Source organism: Schistocerca cancellata, chromosome 6, assembly GCF_023864275.1.
Source record: "Schistocerca cancellata isolate TAMUIC-IGC-003103 chromosome 6, iqSchCanc2.1, whole genome shotgun sequence".
Taxonomy (NCBI): domain Eukaryota; kingdom Metazoa; phylum Arthropoda; class Insecta; order Orthoptera; family Acrididae; genus Schistocerca; species Schistocerca cancellata.
The window spans coordinates 152,159,990-152,176,697 of NC_064631.1; the positions used below are offsets into that span (position 1 = coordinate 152,159,990).

The 16,708-nt window shown below is 38.9% G+C and overlaps 1 protein-coding gene across 1 annotated transcript in view; it reads left to right on the plus strand.

Annotated features, from left to right (window-relative positions):
• The window catches only part of LOC126190941 (cysteine protease ATG4B), an 86,621-nt gene that overhangs the window by 9,121 nt on the left and 60,792 nt on the right, over positions 1 to 16,708 (plus strand). The window contains exon 3 of the mRNA XM_049931583.1: positions 15,688 to 15,852. Within this exon, the coding sequence (XP_049787540.1) occupies positions 15,688 to 15,852 (165 nt within the window). The remainder of the gene's footprint in view (positions 1 to 15,687; positions 15,853 to 16,708) is intronic.

Consider the following 16,708-nt stretch of genomic DNA (forward strand, 5'->3'; position numbering starts at 1 on the left):
CTTGCCGTTGAGAGGGTACATCATGGATGCCTCGAAGATAGGGGGCAACCACTTTTAACAAATCAGAAATTACCAGCTATATGAACCACAGGTGGTCATATTGTTACACAGTAGCGCCCCTTACTACCATGGCAGATGCCGGGCCCATATGATGACAAATGCAGCCTGGCAAAGTATTTTTTTTTTTTTTCTGCAGGGTGTCCTATGTAGATATGCCCATCATGATGCTGTACACAGAACTGTGACGTGTCTGAAAAGATGACATGATGCCACTACAATGTCCACTTTTGCCGCAGAGTGCACATGGTCAGTGTGCCTCTGCTGTCGCACCACCCGAAAGTGCAAACACAGATTACATACTGCAATCTGTTGTGATCCAGTCATCATTCTGCTACCTGTGTCAATAATTCTTTTGCTTCAAACAAACTCATTTCCTGACTCAAAGTATGTGACATGTCTTTATGGTCCTGCCTGACCAAGCAGACCTGATCTCATTGTTATCTGGCATTAGTCGTGCGCCACTGTTGAGATCCTGGATAACAATGAGTATGGTCCTTCCGAACTGATGAATTCTGTATTCTTGTGACAGTAGGAGAAACCAGATGAGTGCGAGCAAAAGTATCATGGAATGATAAATCTTGTCTGATAGGCCACGACCCTGCAAATCTCACAAACAATCGACATTCAGATGTGATAGTGCATAAACTTTCCTTGCATCTAGAATGCAAATGGAGTTACTCATATGTACTTTTTTGCTGTTCTGCTGATACACAACCAATCATTTGTGTATCCAAGCATTACAGTACTTCAAGACAGTAGTTATAACCAACCGTGTATAATGAGATATTATAAAAATAGCTACAGTACTATTCAGTCAGATCTTGATAAGATTTCAAGGCAGTCCAAAGATTTGTGACTAGCTTAAATGTTCAGGTATGTTAATTTTTGTGATTCATGAAACACAGAAATATAGTATCCTACAACCACAAAATTAGTAAGTCGTGATTGGAATCAGTCAGCTGGTACAAATACTGGGATGTAATAATTTGTGGGGATATGATATGCAATGACCATACAGCATACAGATTCAGGCATAAGTAAAGCAGGTGGCAGAGTTTGTTTCATTGGTAGGATACTGAGAAAATGTAGTCAATCTACAAAGAAGAGTACTTGCAAAACACTTGTCTGACTCAATGTGGAGTATTGGTAGAGGGTCAGTTCATGTGAAATCACAAATTTTCGTGATTTTTATGTACAGTGCTAGTACAGGATGACAATTATTGAACTAATGAAAAAATGTAAATTAGTTACAAACTACGATGTGCACACATGTTATTCAATGTGTAAACATCACTACATATATTCAGATTTAGATTATGACATGTTCGATTTGCCTGCCATCATTGGCAATGACGTGCCGCAGATGAATAGCGAAATTCTATATGACCCGCTGAAGTGTCAGAACGGCAATGCTGTTGATGCCTTGCTGAATGGCTGTTTTCAGCAATTGTTTTAGGATTATTGCTGTACACCTTGTCTTTAATATTGCCCCATAAAAAGGAGTCGCATGTCTTCAGATCCAGAGAATATGACAGCCAATCGAGACCCACACCAGTGATCTCTGAGTGTTCCAAAGCCATAATGCTGTCCCCAAAGTGCTCCTACAGGACATTAAACACTCTCCTGCTTTGATGGGGTTAAACTCCGTCTTGCACGAACCACATTTTGTCGAAATCAGGGTCACTTTGGATAATGGGGATAAAATCATCTTCCACAACCTTCACGTACCGTTCAGTAGTCACTGTGCCATCAAGGAATATTGCACCAATTATTCTGACTGGACATTGCACACCACACAGTCACCCGTTGAGAGTGAAGAGACTTCTGGATTGTGAAATGAGGATTCTCAGTCCTCAAAATGTGCCAATTTTGCTAGTTGACAAACCCTTCCAAGTGAAAGTGGGCTTCATTGCTAAACCAAATTATACTAATTCCCATCATGCCCCGCAATAAACCGTGCAATTTGAATGTCCTAACACAAACTGTTCAGAAGTTATGACAGTTTTATTTCATATAGTTCAATAATTGTCAACCTGTAGCAGTTGTGTGCATGAAAAACCACAAAATGAAAATTTTTTTTGATCTTTTATTTTTGAGTTATTCATTTTTAGTTTCCAAATGATACAATTTTTGTCACTTTTGAAACCTGAAAATGGCCATATCTCAAAAACTAGTTGCTTTAGAGGCCTAAAATTTGTACCATTTTATTCAGTTTCTTACAAGTTTAAAAATACACTCTATTCATGAAAGTGCTAACATTTTCTCAAACAGCTACAATACAAGTTTTTCACTTTAAGTCAGCAAACTTGAGAATCCAATTTGGATCTATGGATAGTTTGATTTGAAAAGTGTGAACATCCTTTGGATTTCCTAAAATTAATTGTTTTTAAATGTACGCAGGATTGCCAGCACCATCTTTCTGAACTGGCCTGCATACAAAGAGTACTTGATACAGTCGACAAATCAAATTGCAGTGAAACAAAATTTATTTCAACCTCTTCTCATTGGAACACCTAATGAAATTTGGCACCAAGAATTGTGTAACTTGCGTGCATATTTTTTTAACACAAAAAATCCAATTTTGAAATTTTTAAGAATTTAAAAAAGTTTGCTTTGGAAAAGGTTGCTTTGAGAAAAAATTGCCATATTTTTAATTGTAAGAAACTGAATAAATTGGTCCAAATTTGTGTCCTGTAAGTCTAATAGTTTTTGATATATGGCCATTTTGTTTTCAAAATGTGATGGAAATTTCACAATTCCAGAAACTTTAAAAATTAATAATTCAAAAATGAAACACACAAAACCATAATTAATTTTGGATTTTTCCATGTTTTGACATGTGGAATAAAATTACAAAATTCGAAATCATTAAAGTACAATTTTTTAAAATATTGATATGACCTTCAAGTGTGTGGAATCCATACCAGATAGATATTTCAGGTATGTTTGGACGTATACAAATAAAGGCAGCAAGAATAGTTTGTCTGACTCATGAGTTACATGATAGAACCTTATTATTTAATAGGAAGTATCCTGCTGTGGCAATTCATTAAGACATACTGGGTGGTTATAATTAAACCTTCTCTATTTAATACATTGTAACATGTAAACTAATCACTGTATGAGCCCCAAACTTGATAGCATTAATGTCAAGTACGTGGGGGAGAGAAATAATGCAGAATCAATTCAGTTGAAACACTTTTAATGTACTGTTATGGTTTATCATGCCGTTACATACTGGTACCATTACTGCTACAAAAGGAACTCAATATGGCACCCACCAGTGCCAGAAGAGTCTGAAAGCACAGGATTGCATTCTGCACAGCAGTACAAAGCATGTCCTTAGGTACGCCGGCTACCTCTCTTGATATGCTGAGCTTCAGATCAGCACATGTGTGAATGCTTCTCTGGTAAACCCTGTCCTTCAGATAGCCCCACAACCAGAAATCACAGGGTGTGAGATCAGGTGATCGTGCCGGCCAAGCATTTGGTTAACGATCGGCTGATAATTTGATTGTTTCCAAATGTGTTTTGGAGAAGCAGGTTAACTTCACGAGCGATAAGCGGTGAGGCCCCCTCCTGCATGAAAACTGTCGTGTTCAATGCGTCTCTCTCCTGTAAAGTGGGTATGACATGCTGGCAAAGCATATCGCAGTAACGCTGGCCAGCCACACTGCATGACTTTGATCCTTGAGTGCTAATCTGTTCAAAAAAGAGTAGGCTAATGATGAATGTACCTGTGAACCCGCACCATACGGTGACATGTTTAGCATACAGAGGTACATCATGCACAGTGACTGGAGATTAAGATCCCCACACTCGGTAATTCTGTGTATTCACCTCACCCATCAGAGAAAAATGAGCTTTGTCTGTCTATAGGATGGTCCAGGGATGGCCCTTGTCAACTTCATTCCTTGTGAGAAACTGGAGAGTGAAGTCAACACACCGTTGTGCATCCTGTGTGCAAGCTGCTGTATGACACGGATCTTATACGGATACCATTTGAGAATTGTTCGAAGCACCTTCCATATAGTGGACCACGGGATGTTCAAGTGTCGTGATACTACACATGCACTGCCTGATCATCGGGAATTGTACACAGCATTGTCTGCCATAGCAACAGCGATTTCATCAACCACCTGTGGTGCAACCTGTCATAACCATCTTCCCGGAGTGATGGCCAGTTCTCCAGTTGGTTTGAATGACTTCTCATCATGCTCTGCACAGCAGGTGGAGAAAGCTGACCCTTCTGTAACCCTTTCAGCTGGTGATATTCTTGAAGTTCAGCTGCCATATTACTGTTGTTTTGATAACAGAGCTTCCTTTTGTCCAAGCGCATGTTGACACGCCACCAAGTGCACTGCAACTGGTCAGATGTGTGACTGTGAATCATGATGGCTGATCACAGTACCTGGTGGCCATTGTTGGAACTGGATGGTGGTTCTGTGACACATGAAAATCGTGCACTCTATACTTTGGACATTAATGCTACCAAGTCTGGTACTCGTATGGTAATTAGTTTCTGTGTTATAATGTATTAAATAGGGAAATTTTATTATAGCCACCCGGTATTATTCAGTATAACCATAGTCATTCATGGTAAACAGAATGAATGTAATACATAGCAGATGTTACATAGTGTTGATGATTAGGATGTAGGATCACGTGAAGGCTGCGAAACTTCTTGGTATCATGATTGATAACTAATTAACCTGAAAAGAATGCAAAACTTGCACATGTTGTATATCACTTAAAAATATTAAAAATGCAGTACCAACAGGTTTTCTTAATGGTGTACCATGCAAATCAGTTACAGGTTACAGTTTTGCGGCCACTCAGAAATCTGTGTTTCCTGGTACTCCGATAGAAGACAGTTACAATTCAACACCAAATAAGAACCAGGACCACTGCAAACCTTCCTTTATCCATCTAGGAGTAGTGACTATCCTCAGTCATTATGCCTTCAACTGCCTCAGTTATGACAGGAAAGCAAGAAAACAAACTTAAGTATGCAGCTTGAAATCCACAGTTACAATGATAGTAAAGAGAGAAATTTTAGAGACATCACAGGTTACTAATTGTCAAAATCCATGGCAGCTTCAAGTATTGGCACTGAAAATGTTTATTGTGTTGCTTCCTGAAGTACCACAGTTGCTGCAGGAAAAGTTTAAATTGAAAATTCAGACTACTCTGAGACAGCAGCCTTTGTATTGAATTCATGTTTTTTGTTTACATTTTCTATTAATGTATTTATATTTTATTTTACTTATATTCCCAGTTGTATTATTCCTAAAATACAAGATAGATGCAATCTCTAGGGTCATGAGTGGTGATTTTGAAAGTTTGGTAATAAACATGGAATTTTGTTTCAGTCACTGATTGAGGTGGTACAGTGTTTAGTACACAGGACTCGTATTTGGCAGGAACTAGCTTCCCAGTCCCTCTGACCATACAAATGTAGGTGTTTTGTAGTAACCCTAAATCAATTAAAACATATACCAGAAAGATTCCTTGGTCATATTTAATTGTCTTCCTTCTCTGTCTTCCATCCCCTTTGTCCAAGCCGAGCTTGTATTCTGTCTTGATTACCGCAATGTCAAGGTGTTGAGCTGCAATATATTGGTTTGATGCATAAGTTCATAGCGTTTTTCTGTAAGTTTAATAAACACTACAGATACACATAACAGAGACATTAGTCATCAGTAATATATTCTCCTTCACTATTTACGACAGTCTGCCAATGTTGGGGTAACTTTTCAATTCCACAACTGTAGAAATCACTTCATTTTAAGACAAAGATCTCCTCGAGCCATATTCGGGGTGCATTTTCATCCAGAAAGCATGCTGTACACAATGGTGGAATGAGCACATTTCATCACATTTGCTAGTCCTTGATACACTGACATTGATCATTGTGGGGTTAATGCATTTATATGATCGTCACCAAACCCCGAAGGTCGTCTTGAACGTGGAGGGTCACTAATGTCAAAATGATCCTCCTTAAAACCAGAAAACCACTTTCTTGCTCTGCTGTGTCCGGTGACATTATGTCTGCACAAGACGCAAATGTTTCTGGCTGCCTCTACTGCTCTCGCCCCTCTTTGAACAGAAGAATTTGTCAGAAATGCTCCGATTTTTCAAATTGGCACTCCATTTACTAGCATCTACAGCTCCACTCACTATCTCCAAATCACAATACATAAACTCAAATAGCAACAGTGAACTACAAATAAAAAATGACAGTTGATAAATAAACCCATGCAACTGGAATACCAATATGCAAAACAAAAATGCTTTGACCCTATGCACCTATCTAATATTGTGGCATAGGTTGTCAGCATATGTGAGAATTCCCATCAGATGTAAAAGTTCTTTGAACACAAATTTCAGCCTTAAGATACGTTTACACTGGGATACATGTATCGCGACATGTATGAGCGACTTGTCAATTTGACATGTCGCGATTCATCACCTCATACAAAAATTCATGGAACTTTTATGTGGGCCCTCGAGCTCATACATGTCGCGTATACATTTCGTATATCACTTTTTGGCCGTATACGCGACATGTATGAGCGACATTTGAAGAACTCGCACATGCGCAGTACTATCATTTCCTGTCGTCTTGTCACCTGCCGCTTATTTTGACGATTAGCGCATGCGTAGTACCAGGCTCTTTGGCGGCTGTTTGAGTTTTGGAGGTGCCGATTGTCGTTTGTTGTGTAGGTATTTGTGTATTGTGTCGTGTGTTGTACCCGCGTGTAATACTTTAAAATTTGCCATGACTTCTTGGTCAAAACAAAATACACTGCATTTTATAGAGGCAGTACGCAGGTATCCTTGTATATGGGATGTGAAACTAGGAGACTATAAGAACACTCAGAAAAGGTACAACGAGTGGGAGGAAATTGCTAAGGCATTTAACGTGTCAAGGAAGGAATGTGAGGACAAGTGGCATAATTTAAAAAACCAATATAGTCGCGAGTTAGCGAAAAGGAAGAGCAGCAAAGGAACTGGAAGTGCTAAAAGCAATGTGCACCACTCTACATGGTATGCTTTTGAAAGTATGCAGTTCATAAGAGACAATTACAAACCACTCTCTCATAGGGGCACACATGAAGTAGTACCAGTAAGTAAATTTGTTATATTATTTTATTAATCATATATTTGGCAACATTTTTTCGTGCTAATGCTTTACATAATGTGAATATTTACAATTTCACTGAAAAACATGATTCTCCATACTGCTATGGTTTGAAGTCCTGAATACTGCAGAAGAATAGAGCATATTATTCCTTTATGTCATCATTTAATAATGATGTGGAACTTATTTTCCATACTGCCATGGGATGGAGCCCTGAATGCTGCAGAAGTATTCAGCATATTCTCTTCTGTTGTCATTCAGCAATGAAGTTCTTCGGCCAGTTCTGGGCAGTGGCTCCAGCACAGTAGGGGTGTCCCTCCAGGACCCAGGTATTACGTTGCCATCATCTCCCTCTCTGTTGTATGTTCCTGCTGGACAATACCTTTGAGATTTTCTGTTTTGAAGAAAATTATGTAAATAAACACAGGCTGGTGCCACCACTGTAGCCTTTTCCGGACTGAGAAGCATTTGCTTCCTCAGCACTCTGTAAACAGCACTTATAATCCCAAATACATTTTCTATTACTCTTCTTGCTCTGCATGCTCTATAGTTAAAAATACGTTGCCAACTATTTTTTTCATGCAGACCTGGAAATGGGTTCAAAATATTTTCCTCTAGGCCAAAGGCTTCATCAGCGACGAAAACATATGGAACAGGCTTTCTCCTACCAGGAAGAGGAGATGATGGTGGTATATTTAGAGTTTTGGTATGTAACATTTTGTAAAATGTGGTGTCTAAGGACACCACCATCTGAAATCCTCCCCTGTGTGCCAACATCTGCATAAATTATTCTATAATTAGCATCAGCAATTGCTAGCAAAACAATGCTGAAGTGCTCTTTATAATTAAAATAAACTGTTCCACTGTTGGGTGGTACCACATTATCAATGTGCCCCCCATCTATAGCTCACAAACACCTGGGGAAATTCCATTTTTCTTCATATTCTTTGGCAATTTTCAGCCGTTCCCCTTTAGTAGCAAGAAGCTGGAAAGAAAATTGTTACTTTTTTAATTTAATTTACGGATGGACACTCAAAAAATTCTCAGTACATTAAGATACTTTGATTATAATGTATGTATAACATACAGCTCACTTTGCCTTAGAAATGTGTTATGTATTTTAAAGGTCATGGAAGCCACAGATGGAGATGGTGAAGGAGAAGGAGAAGGAAGCATTAGTTTCCCTTTTGATGTAACAGAAATGGAGGAGGTGACATTTGCCATGCCCCCACAAGACATTGTGGAAGTGGAAACCACTCCAGTCATCTCTGTGCCTCCACATGAAAGTGGATCTGCAACCGTGTCACCCTGTACCACTCCAAGTCCGAGTGGAAGTGGTAGATCAAGTGCACTGAAGAGAGCCAGGAGAGACCTGGATGAAGAGAGAGAAGGTCTTTTACAGACCTTAAGAAAAGTTGGCGACAATTTATCAGGCAGAAAAAGGGACCAGTTTACCCACTTGGGTGACTTTGTCGCCAATAAGCTCAGATTTCTGTAGGAAAATGGCCATACTAGAATTATGGCAAGACTTGAGAATGGAATATACAGATGTTTGCAGGAGGCAAACGATGAACTAATAGATGCAAATGCAACATAATTTATGGATTCTTTAAAAACATGTATAAATGTTGAAATATACATGTCATGTGCTGTCAAGTACTACTTAATAAAACTAAATACAAATTAATGTTGTTGGATATCTTTACTGTGCAGATAGTGTCCTCAGAAACTGTGATGTTGTATTACTGAGTGAAGCATGTCAGTCGTTCCAAAGAACTAAAAGCTAACCCATTTCAGCAAAATTTGAGGAATTTATGGTGCAAAATGTATGTGCCACTTGTATGTACCCTTGTCCGCTCGTTAAAAGTAATTGTCCTCGTAAAACTATGATTTCATGACAAAACATTTGCATTGTTGCGCGATTGCTAATGCCAACATCTCTCACACGATTGTCGGCTTTAGCATCCGTTGTCAACATTATCACGCGAGGCTGCTGGAATAATAGCAAAAAATTGATATATATGCCAGATGCATGAAAAAATGATAATGTATTACATACTCTGATATATATAAAACTTTTACCTTCACTTCTTGGGATAAAACTTGCACAATGGCCTCACAAACATGAAGAATAATGTTGCATATGGCCCTTTTTGATATTCTATGCAGATACATTAACGTTGGAAAGGAATCCCAAGTGGCCAAAAAACAGAGTGTTACTGCCAGCTGATCCTCTGGTGGAATTGCTTCCCGAAAGTTTGTGTTGGTTTTGGACACAAGAGGAGCCACAAGAGATAACAAACCGTGGAAATCCTCCATACTCATCCTAACATAATTTCTAAAATATGCGCCATCCTCTAGTGTTAATTCCTGAACGAGCATTGTGTAAGCTCCGTGAGTAGTGCATTTGCGAAGAAACTCTCTCTGCCACCATCTATGCTTCCTCCGCCTTTTCTTCCTATCATCTTCCAAAAGAGCAAGTATACCAGCACATAAAAATGTGAAATCTTCCAAATTGTCGTCGGAAGCCATCGCACAGTGATACAAATTAACCAGTGTAAACACACGCTCATACATGTATGAGGTAGATACTTGTCAACTCATACAAGTCGCGATACATGTCGCAAAGTCGCATATACATGTATCTCATACATGTTACGATACAAATCGCAGTGTAAACGCACCTTTATATAGTAGAGTATTTCCCTGTGAACATTCTTGTGTGACTTGACCAACTGTTCACTTGTAATGGCACTGATGTAGTGTATACCATTATAAATGTGCAGGACACTCCAAATTCCGTTAGATATCACCATAATTTGTTGAAAGCCCCAGCATCAACATACTTAGACTAGTTGTGTTGATGAGTCCCATATCCCTTTTTAACCATCATACATGGACAGTTCCCATTTGAACCCATTCTAGTGAGTACTGTGACCATTCAGTACCCATTGTTTACTGAAAGTTTTATACTGCAGGATTTCTCTTACTTTTGCCATGTAGCTCAACAAGTATGAAGCTCAGTCAGATTTTTCTAATATCTCTTCACTTTAGCGATATGTAGACAGACTCGGAGAGTTTTGGTGATATTATCTGTGTGGCAGATTGTTCCACTTTGGCTGCTGTGACTCCAAGGGTTGCAGCAAATGTGTCACATGGGAATAAATAGTAGTTCCAGTACAGGAAATAAATATGTGGTGTGGTAGTGGGATTGACTGTTCATACCTTGTTATTAAAATTTCTGTATGCTGATCTTCAAATACAACTATTACTTCTTTTTCGGAACCTGCAATTAGATTTGCGACTGTAATTGTGTGTGGTGTTGCTTAAGATGATTTTGGCTTTATTCATTGGTATTGATTTCAACTCACATTATTTGTGTCATAATGTTTTCTCTTTACAGTGTTTGTAACCATTCACTTAATATCAATTTTGGCTTCCACATGCTGACTGGTTTGTAGCAGTGACGTGCTTAGTGTGTGCCAAGCTGTGACCAAAATTTTTCATAACATCAGATCTTTTCTGCAAAATTCACACCAATCAATGAATGATAAATCCATTAAGAGCCCACATTACATATAGGCTGTCTTTTATTCCACCTCATTGGAGAGAATCGGCACCTATTGTATTCATACCATTTGTTACTGACATGCTGCACATTTCAAGTGTCCAGTCTGTAACTGATATTTGACAAGGCTAAGATAGTTAAGCAAGTTGACCAGCAAGGGATTAATTTGAAATAGTGTGACCAATAAAATGTCTTATATGTACAGAGCAACACCATTTCAGTCTACAGCAGAACCAGATAAAAAACTCTTAACTGTATGGTAGCCACCACAGCATCTAGCTTAATAATTTGTATCCCTATACATCCAGACATACAAGACACCTTTATGGAGCCACGTACAAAAAAAAAAAAAAAGCAAGTTGCAGGTTGCACATTCACTGCTGCTTGTCCACCTCATTTTACATGTAGCAAAGCAATGCAGATTGCAACATAACTATTTCTCCATTAGCAGATAGTATTTGGCCAACTTCCTCACAATTGCTTGACACTTGATCCTAAGTTTTTATGCGCAGTACCAGACCACAAGCATTATATCGTGTCATTGCTTGTGCTTTAGAACTACTGTATTATACTGTGTGCACATAGCCTAGAAATCTATGTACTTAAAGAAATTAAGGTTAAGACTGTCAATGAAATCATCTTTAGATATTTCACTACCTAGACCAGTTTAGATCCTCACACTGTCCCCCGTTGTGTCTGTGGCTTCACTTCTACGAAGACAAACTTCACAGAGGCCTTCCTACATACAGGGGATGGACAAAAACATGGAAACACCATAAGAAATGTGTGTGTGAACACAAATGCAGATGCTAGCCAAGCCTGCATGTTGCACTGTTGTATTTATCCATGAACAGCATTGCAAGTGTCATTCATGGGCAGAACAGTGTTCTGTGTAGTTGAGAGTATATTATGTTAAGAGCTCAGGGTATTTGAACATTGGCAAATTGTTGGTGATCGTATGGTGGATGCTTTCGTTACCAATGTAGCTGAAATTTTTGCTATTTCAAGAGGCAACATATCGGAAGGTTTATACCGCACACAAAACATCAACTGCTAAGTCACATTGTAGCCAAAAGTGTGTGCTCAGCCAAAAGTGTTTGCTGAATGATCATGGCAGATGGTCATTGAAGAAGATTATGACAAAAAAATAAGAGCATGACAGCTGGAGTAGTTACAGCAGGACTTAATATCACACTCACAAACCTTTCAGTGCCGAAACAACACAAAGGGAGCTCCACAAGCAGGGAATTGCAGAGCAAGCTGGAATTACAAAACCACTCATCAGTGATGCAAATGTGCTGAAGCCAGAAACCCGGACTATGGAGCAATTGAAGATTATTTTTTGGTCAGATGAGTCTTCTTTCACACTGTTTCCAGCTTCTGACTGAGTTTACATCCCAAGAGTGAAACATGATGGGGGTTCAGAGATGGTTTGGGTAGTCATATAATGGTATTTTATTGACCCCATGGTCACTGTGCAAGGTCGTATACTGCCAAGGATTATGTAACTATTTTGACCAGTCAGGTCCATCCCATGTTACAGTGTTTGTTCCTTAACCCAGATAACCCTGACGTCCTTCAAGAAGGACGGCGTTACTCACTGTTGAAATTATTTATTTTTGCGAATAAAGCATTGTTACAATGGACTGGTACGCATTGTTATATGAAGTAGGCAGAGTCAGTTGCGCGCTGCGACAGTCAGTTTGACGGTGTCGTTCATAGTGAGTGAGAAACTGTGTCTTGAAGATAGGGCCGATTTTACCATGGACGAACTGACTGACCTTGTCATCGATGGGTATGTATATTTTCTTTCATATTGCGTCAATAATTCTGAAACGTGTCATATAATGTCTTAAAGAATTAACCTATATTATTTATGGGTTTATATTACGATTGAAAGTTTTCGTCAGTTGTAATTCAATAATGTTTTCAAACGTCCTTCCAGAAGGACGTCAGGGTAATGTGTTGTCATTTTGTATTCACAGCAAACGATGTACACTGATGGAACTTTTGGACATGTTAGAATCAAAAGATGAGGAAATACCTAATGCTGGTGTGAATGTAACATTACACCCTCCTCTAAATTCAACTGATGACATAACAGATGAAGATTCTGGTGCTGAAGAAAATCCAAGTGTAGATAAATTACCAGCAAGTCAGCTCAATGCTACTGCGCTTTGTGATTTGGCCATTTTTACCAATGGTAATGCTGTGAATGCAACAAGGAAACAATCCTTCACCTCTGATGTTGTTCCAGGACCCTCCATCAGTACAAAAACAGCAACAATAACAACAACAACCACAAACAAACCAGCAAGGCTATCGAAGAATAAAGTTCTAAACCTCAAGAAATATAACTGGAAAAGTGGTGAAATTGTTAATCCAACACCTGTGTGGCCTCTAATGTTCACAGTTGGAATGAAGAAAGGGCGAACACCGCTTGAGTATTTCCAACAGTTTTTTGATAACGAACTGCTTCTAATGATGGTCACATACACAAATCAGTACGCAGCCAAGAGAAATAGACTAGGTGATTGTTCAGAAGATGAGATGTTGGTGTTTATTGCAATACTTCTGCTTAGTGGATATGTAACAGTGTCACGCAGAAAGATGTACTGGCAATCAGATAAAGACAGTCACAACGACCTCGTAACAAATGCCATGTCCAGAGATTGATTTGACTTCATCTTTTCCAATTTGCATGTATGCAACAATGACAATTTAGATAAATCAGACCTGATTTGACTTCATCTTTTCCAATTTGCATGTATGCAACAATGACAATTTAGATAAATCAGACCGTTTTGGGAAAATCCGCCCATTACTGTGTATGCTGAATGATAGATTCAAACAATTTGCGCCTCACGTGCGGCATCATTCTGTCGATGAGTCGATGGTCCCATACTTCGGAAGTCACGGGTGCAAACAATTCATAAAAGGGAAACCAATCCGATACGGATTCAAATTTTGGTGTGGAGGCACAAGTGGTGGCTATATTATTTGGCTCGAACCCTACCAAGGAGCTGGCACGTGTAGTAAGGATTATGAAACGAAAGGTATGGGGTACGGTGTGGTAATGACTTATGTTGACCAGTTACTTCCACATGTTCCATATCGAATATACTTCGATAACCTCTTCACCAGCGTTGAACTACTACATGACCTAAAAGAGAGGGGCGTGGAAGCAACAGGAACAATAAGAGGAAACAGAGTTAAGAATTGTACTCTATCACCTGTAGAAAAAATGATAAAAGAAAATAGAGGATCATATGAAGTTTGTTCTGACTCAGCATCCGGGATTTCCATTGTGCGTTGGAATGATAACAATGTTGTTACTGTAGCCACCAACTTTGACAGAGTGCAACCACTACGCTCTGTAGCAAGATTTTCCAGGGAACAAAAGAAAAGGATTAGCGTGCCTCAACCTAACTTATTACACTCCTACAATACTCATATGGGAGGCATAGATAGAGCTGACCAAAATGTATCCCTATATAGATGCTCTATAAGAGGGAAAAAGTGGTATTTCCCGATCATTGCACATTTTATAGACATTGCAGAGCAAAATGCCTGGGATCTTTACAAGCACAATGAAGAACCCATAGATCATCTGACATTTCGTCGTCAAATTGTCACTGCAATTCTTGAAAGTCACAAAAGAGTCACTACCAGCAGAGGACGTCCTAGTAAGAGGGCAAAACTAGATTCTAGATTTGATGGAAGAGAACATTATGTTGCTGAATTACCAACAGATGAGGTAACAAAAAAGAAGAAGCAGCTGAAATGTCGAAGTTGCCACAAAAAAACTACTACTATGTGCACAAAATGTGATGAACCACTTCATGTTTGTTGCTAGTGCATAAAATATGTGTATAGGTTATTTTCGTTGTTTTTTGTATTTATTAGCTGTTTTAGCCTATAATTCAAATTTATTTATGTTTATTTGGAAGTATAAAAACCGAAACAAGTAAATTGCGCGATGTCATATACTTTAAAAACATGTTCCCTTATTGTCCTGACGTCCTTCTGGAAGGACACCCATTTTTGGAAATACTAAATAAAAATAAATACTCAAAATTGTTTTTAATTTCTTCCTTACAACCCCGTGAATGAATTTAGATAAGACATAAATCAATTTTGAAAAAAAAAAAAAAAAAAAATTCAGGACTATCTGGGTTAATGGTAACGCTGTCATCTTGGAACAATTCCAAGATGACAGGGCCTCTGTTTTAAAATGCTCCTGAGAACCATATAGGACCTGTGTTTATCCATTCTGAGATGACCGGAAGCCAACAGCTTTCCTACACCACATTAGGTATGGTTATGTGTTCTTTTTATGGTGTTTTCATATTTTTGTCCACCCACTGTACCTTGCTGTACTTGCAGTTTGCATACAAATGGCACAGCCATAGCCTAGAAGTTGTTCAGGGATAAACCTACCTCTTACAGTGGACTGTCAGCTTTGTGTAACATCCCAACAGATTAAAACTACATAAATATTATGTGAAGATAGGATAGTAGAAGAGAGATACTGTGGGAATTGAAGCTGTGAAGGCATTTCCCGAGCTGTGCCTTGTTAGCTCAGTTGAGAAGAATATTGTGTACTGAAACAAGGATCTGGGTGCAAGTCTTAGTCCAGTGTACTTTATTATCTGTCACAGAGTCTCCTTTTAATAAATATCATACATTTCAAATAGGGGTTCCGATAATTCCATGAAACTTCATGTTCCATCTTTTAGACCATTTTCACCATGTCCCCTTTTGGTATGTATTCTGTGTGTGTTATTAGTATATATGTTTATTCATTAAATGATGCACATATTTTGTAAAATGCTGCATATCTGTAAGTAATAGATATGATTGTACTTTCATTTTTCATGCTGTCACATTGATGGAAATCTAAATTTTGTTTCAGACCTAAGAGTCATAAGAAAGGATATACAAACAAGACTGTGGTTCACATATAGGAGAAGTTTCATTCCAATTGGAGACACTGGACTGACAACAGATAAAGGATGGGGCTGCATGTTGCGATGTGGCCAGATGGTTCTAGCTCAGGCATTAGTTATGTTACACTTAGGTAAGATATTAGTATTGGATCCAGAACAGGACAATACAGCAGAAAAATACGTCTATTACATTTGTTCTTTTAAGATTTTGAGAAAAGTTTAATGAAGGCTGTTATAATCCTGCGCCATAGGGTATGGGTGCCCGAGGCCACCCATCAGTTTTCCCGCTTGCAGGTGCAAGTTGGGGTTGGCTTCCAGCAGGTAGTCATGTATTGTACTGGGTTTGTACCTTGTTCTGCACGTGTGGGGGCCATTTGCTTGCTCCTGATTGCTTTTGCTCAGCTGAGGCATACATCTACATCTATATTCTGCAAACCACTGTGAAGTGAATGGCATACGGTATGTCCCATTTTACCAATTATTAAGGTTTCTTCCTGTTCTGTTCATGTATGGAGTACAGAAAGAATGAGTGTTTAAATGCCACTAGATGCTTGCTAGAATTTAATCTTTCCCTCACGATCCCTATGTGAGCGAGACAGTTCATTGCAGTATATTCCTAGTCAGCATCTAAAACTGGTTCTGAAGCTTTGTAAGTTGGCTTTCTCAGGACAGTTTACATCTATCTTCAAGGATCTACCCGTTCAGCTTCCGCAGCACCTCTGTGACACTCTTGCATGGGTCACACCAACCTGTGACTATTTGTACTGCCCTTCTCTGTATATGTTCAGTATGCCCTGTTAATCCTGTTTGGTACACTTGATCAGTATTGTAGAAAGGGCCACACAGGTTATTTGTAAGCAATCTCCTTTCTGTACTAATTGCATTTCCCCAGTATCCTACTAATAAACTGAAGTTCACCAGCTGCTTTACCTGTGACTGAGCCTATTCGATCATTCCATTTCTTATCCCTAAAAAGTGTTACACCCA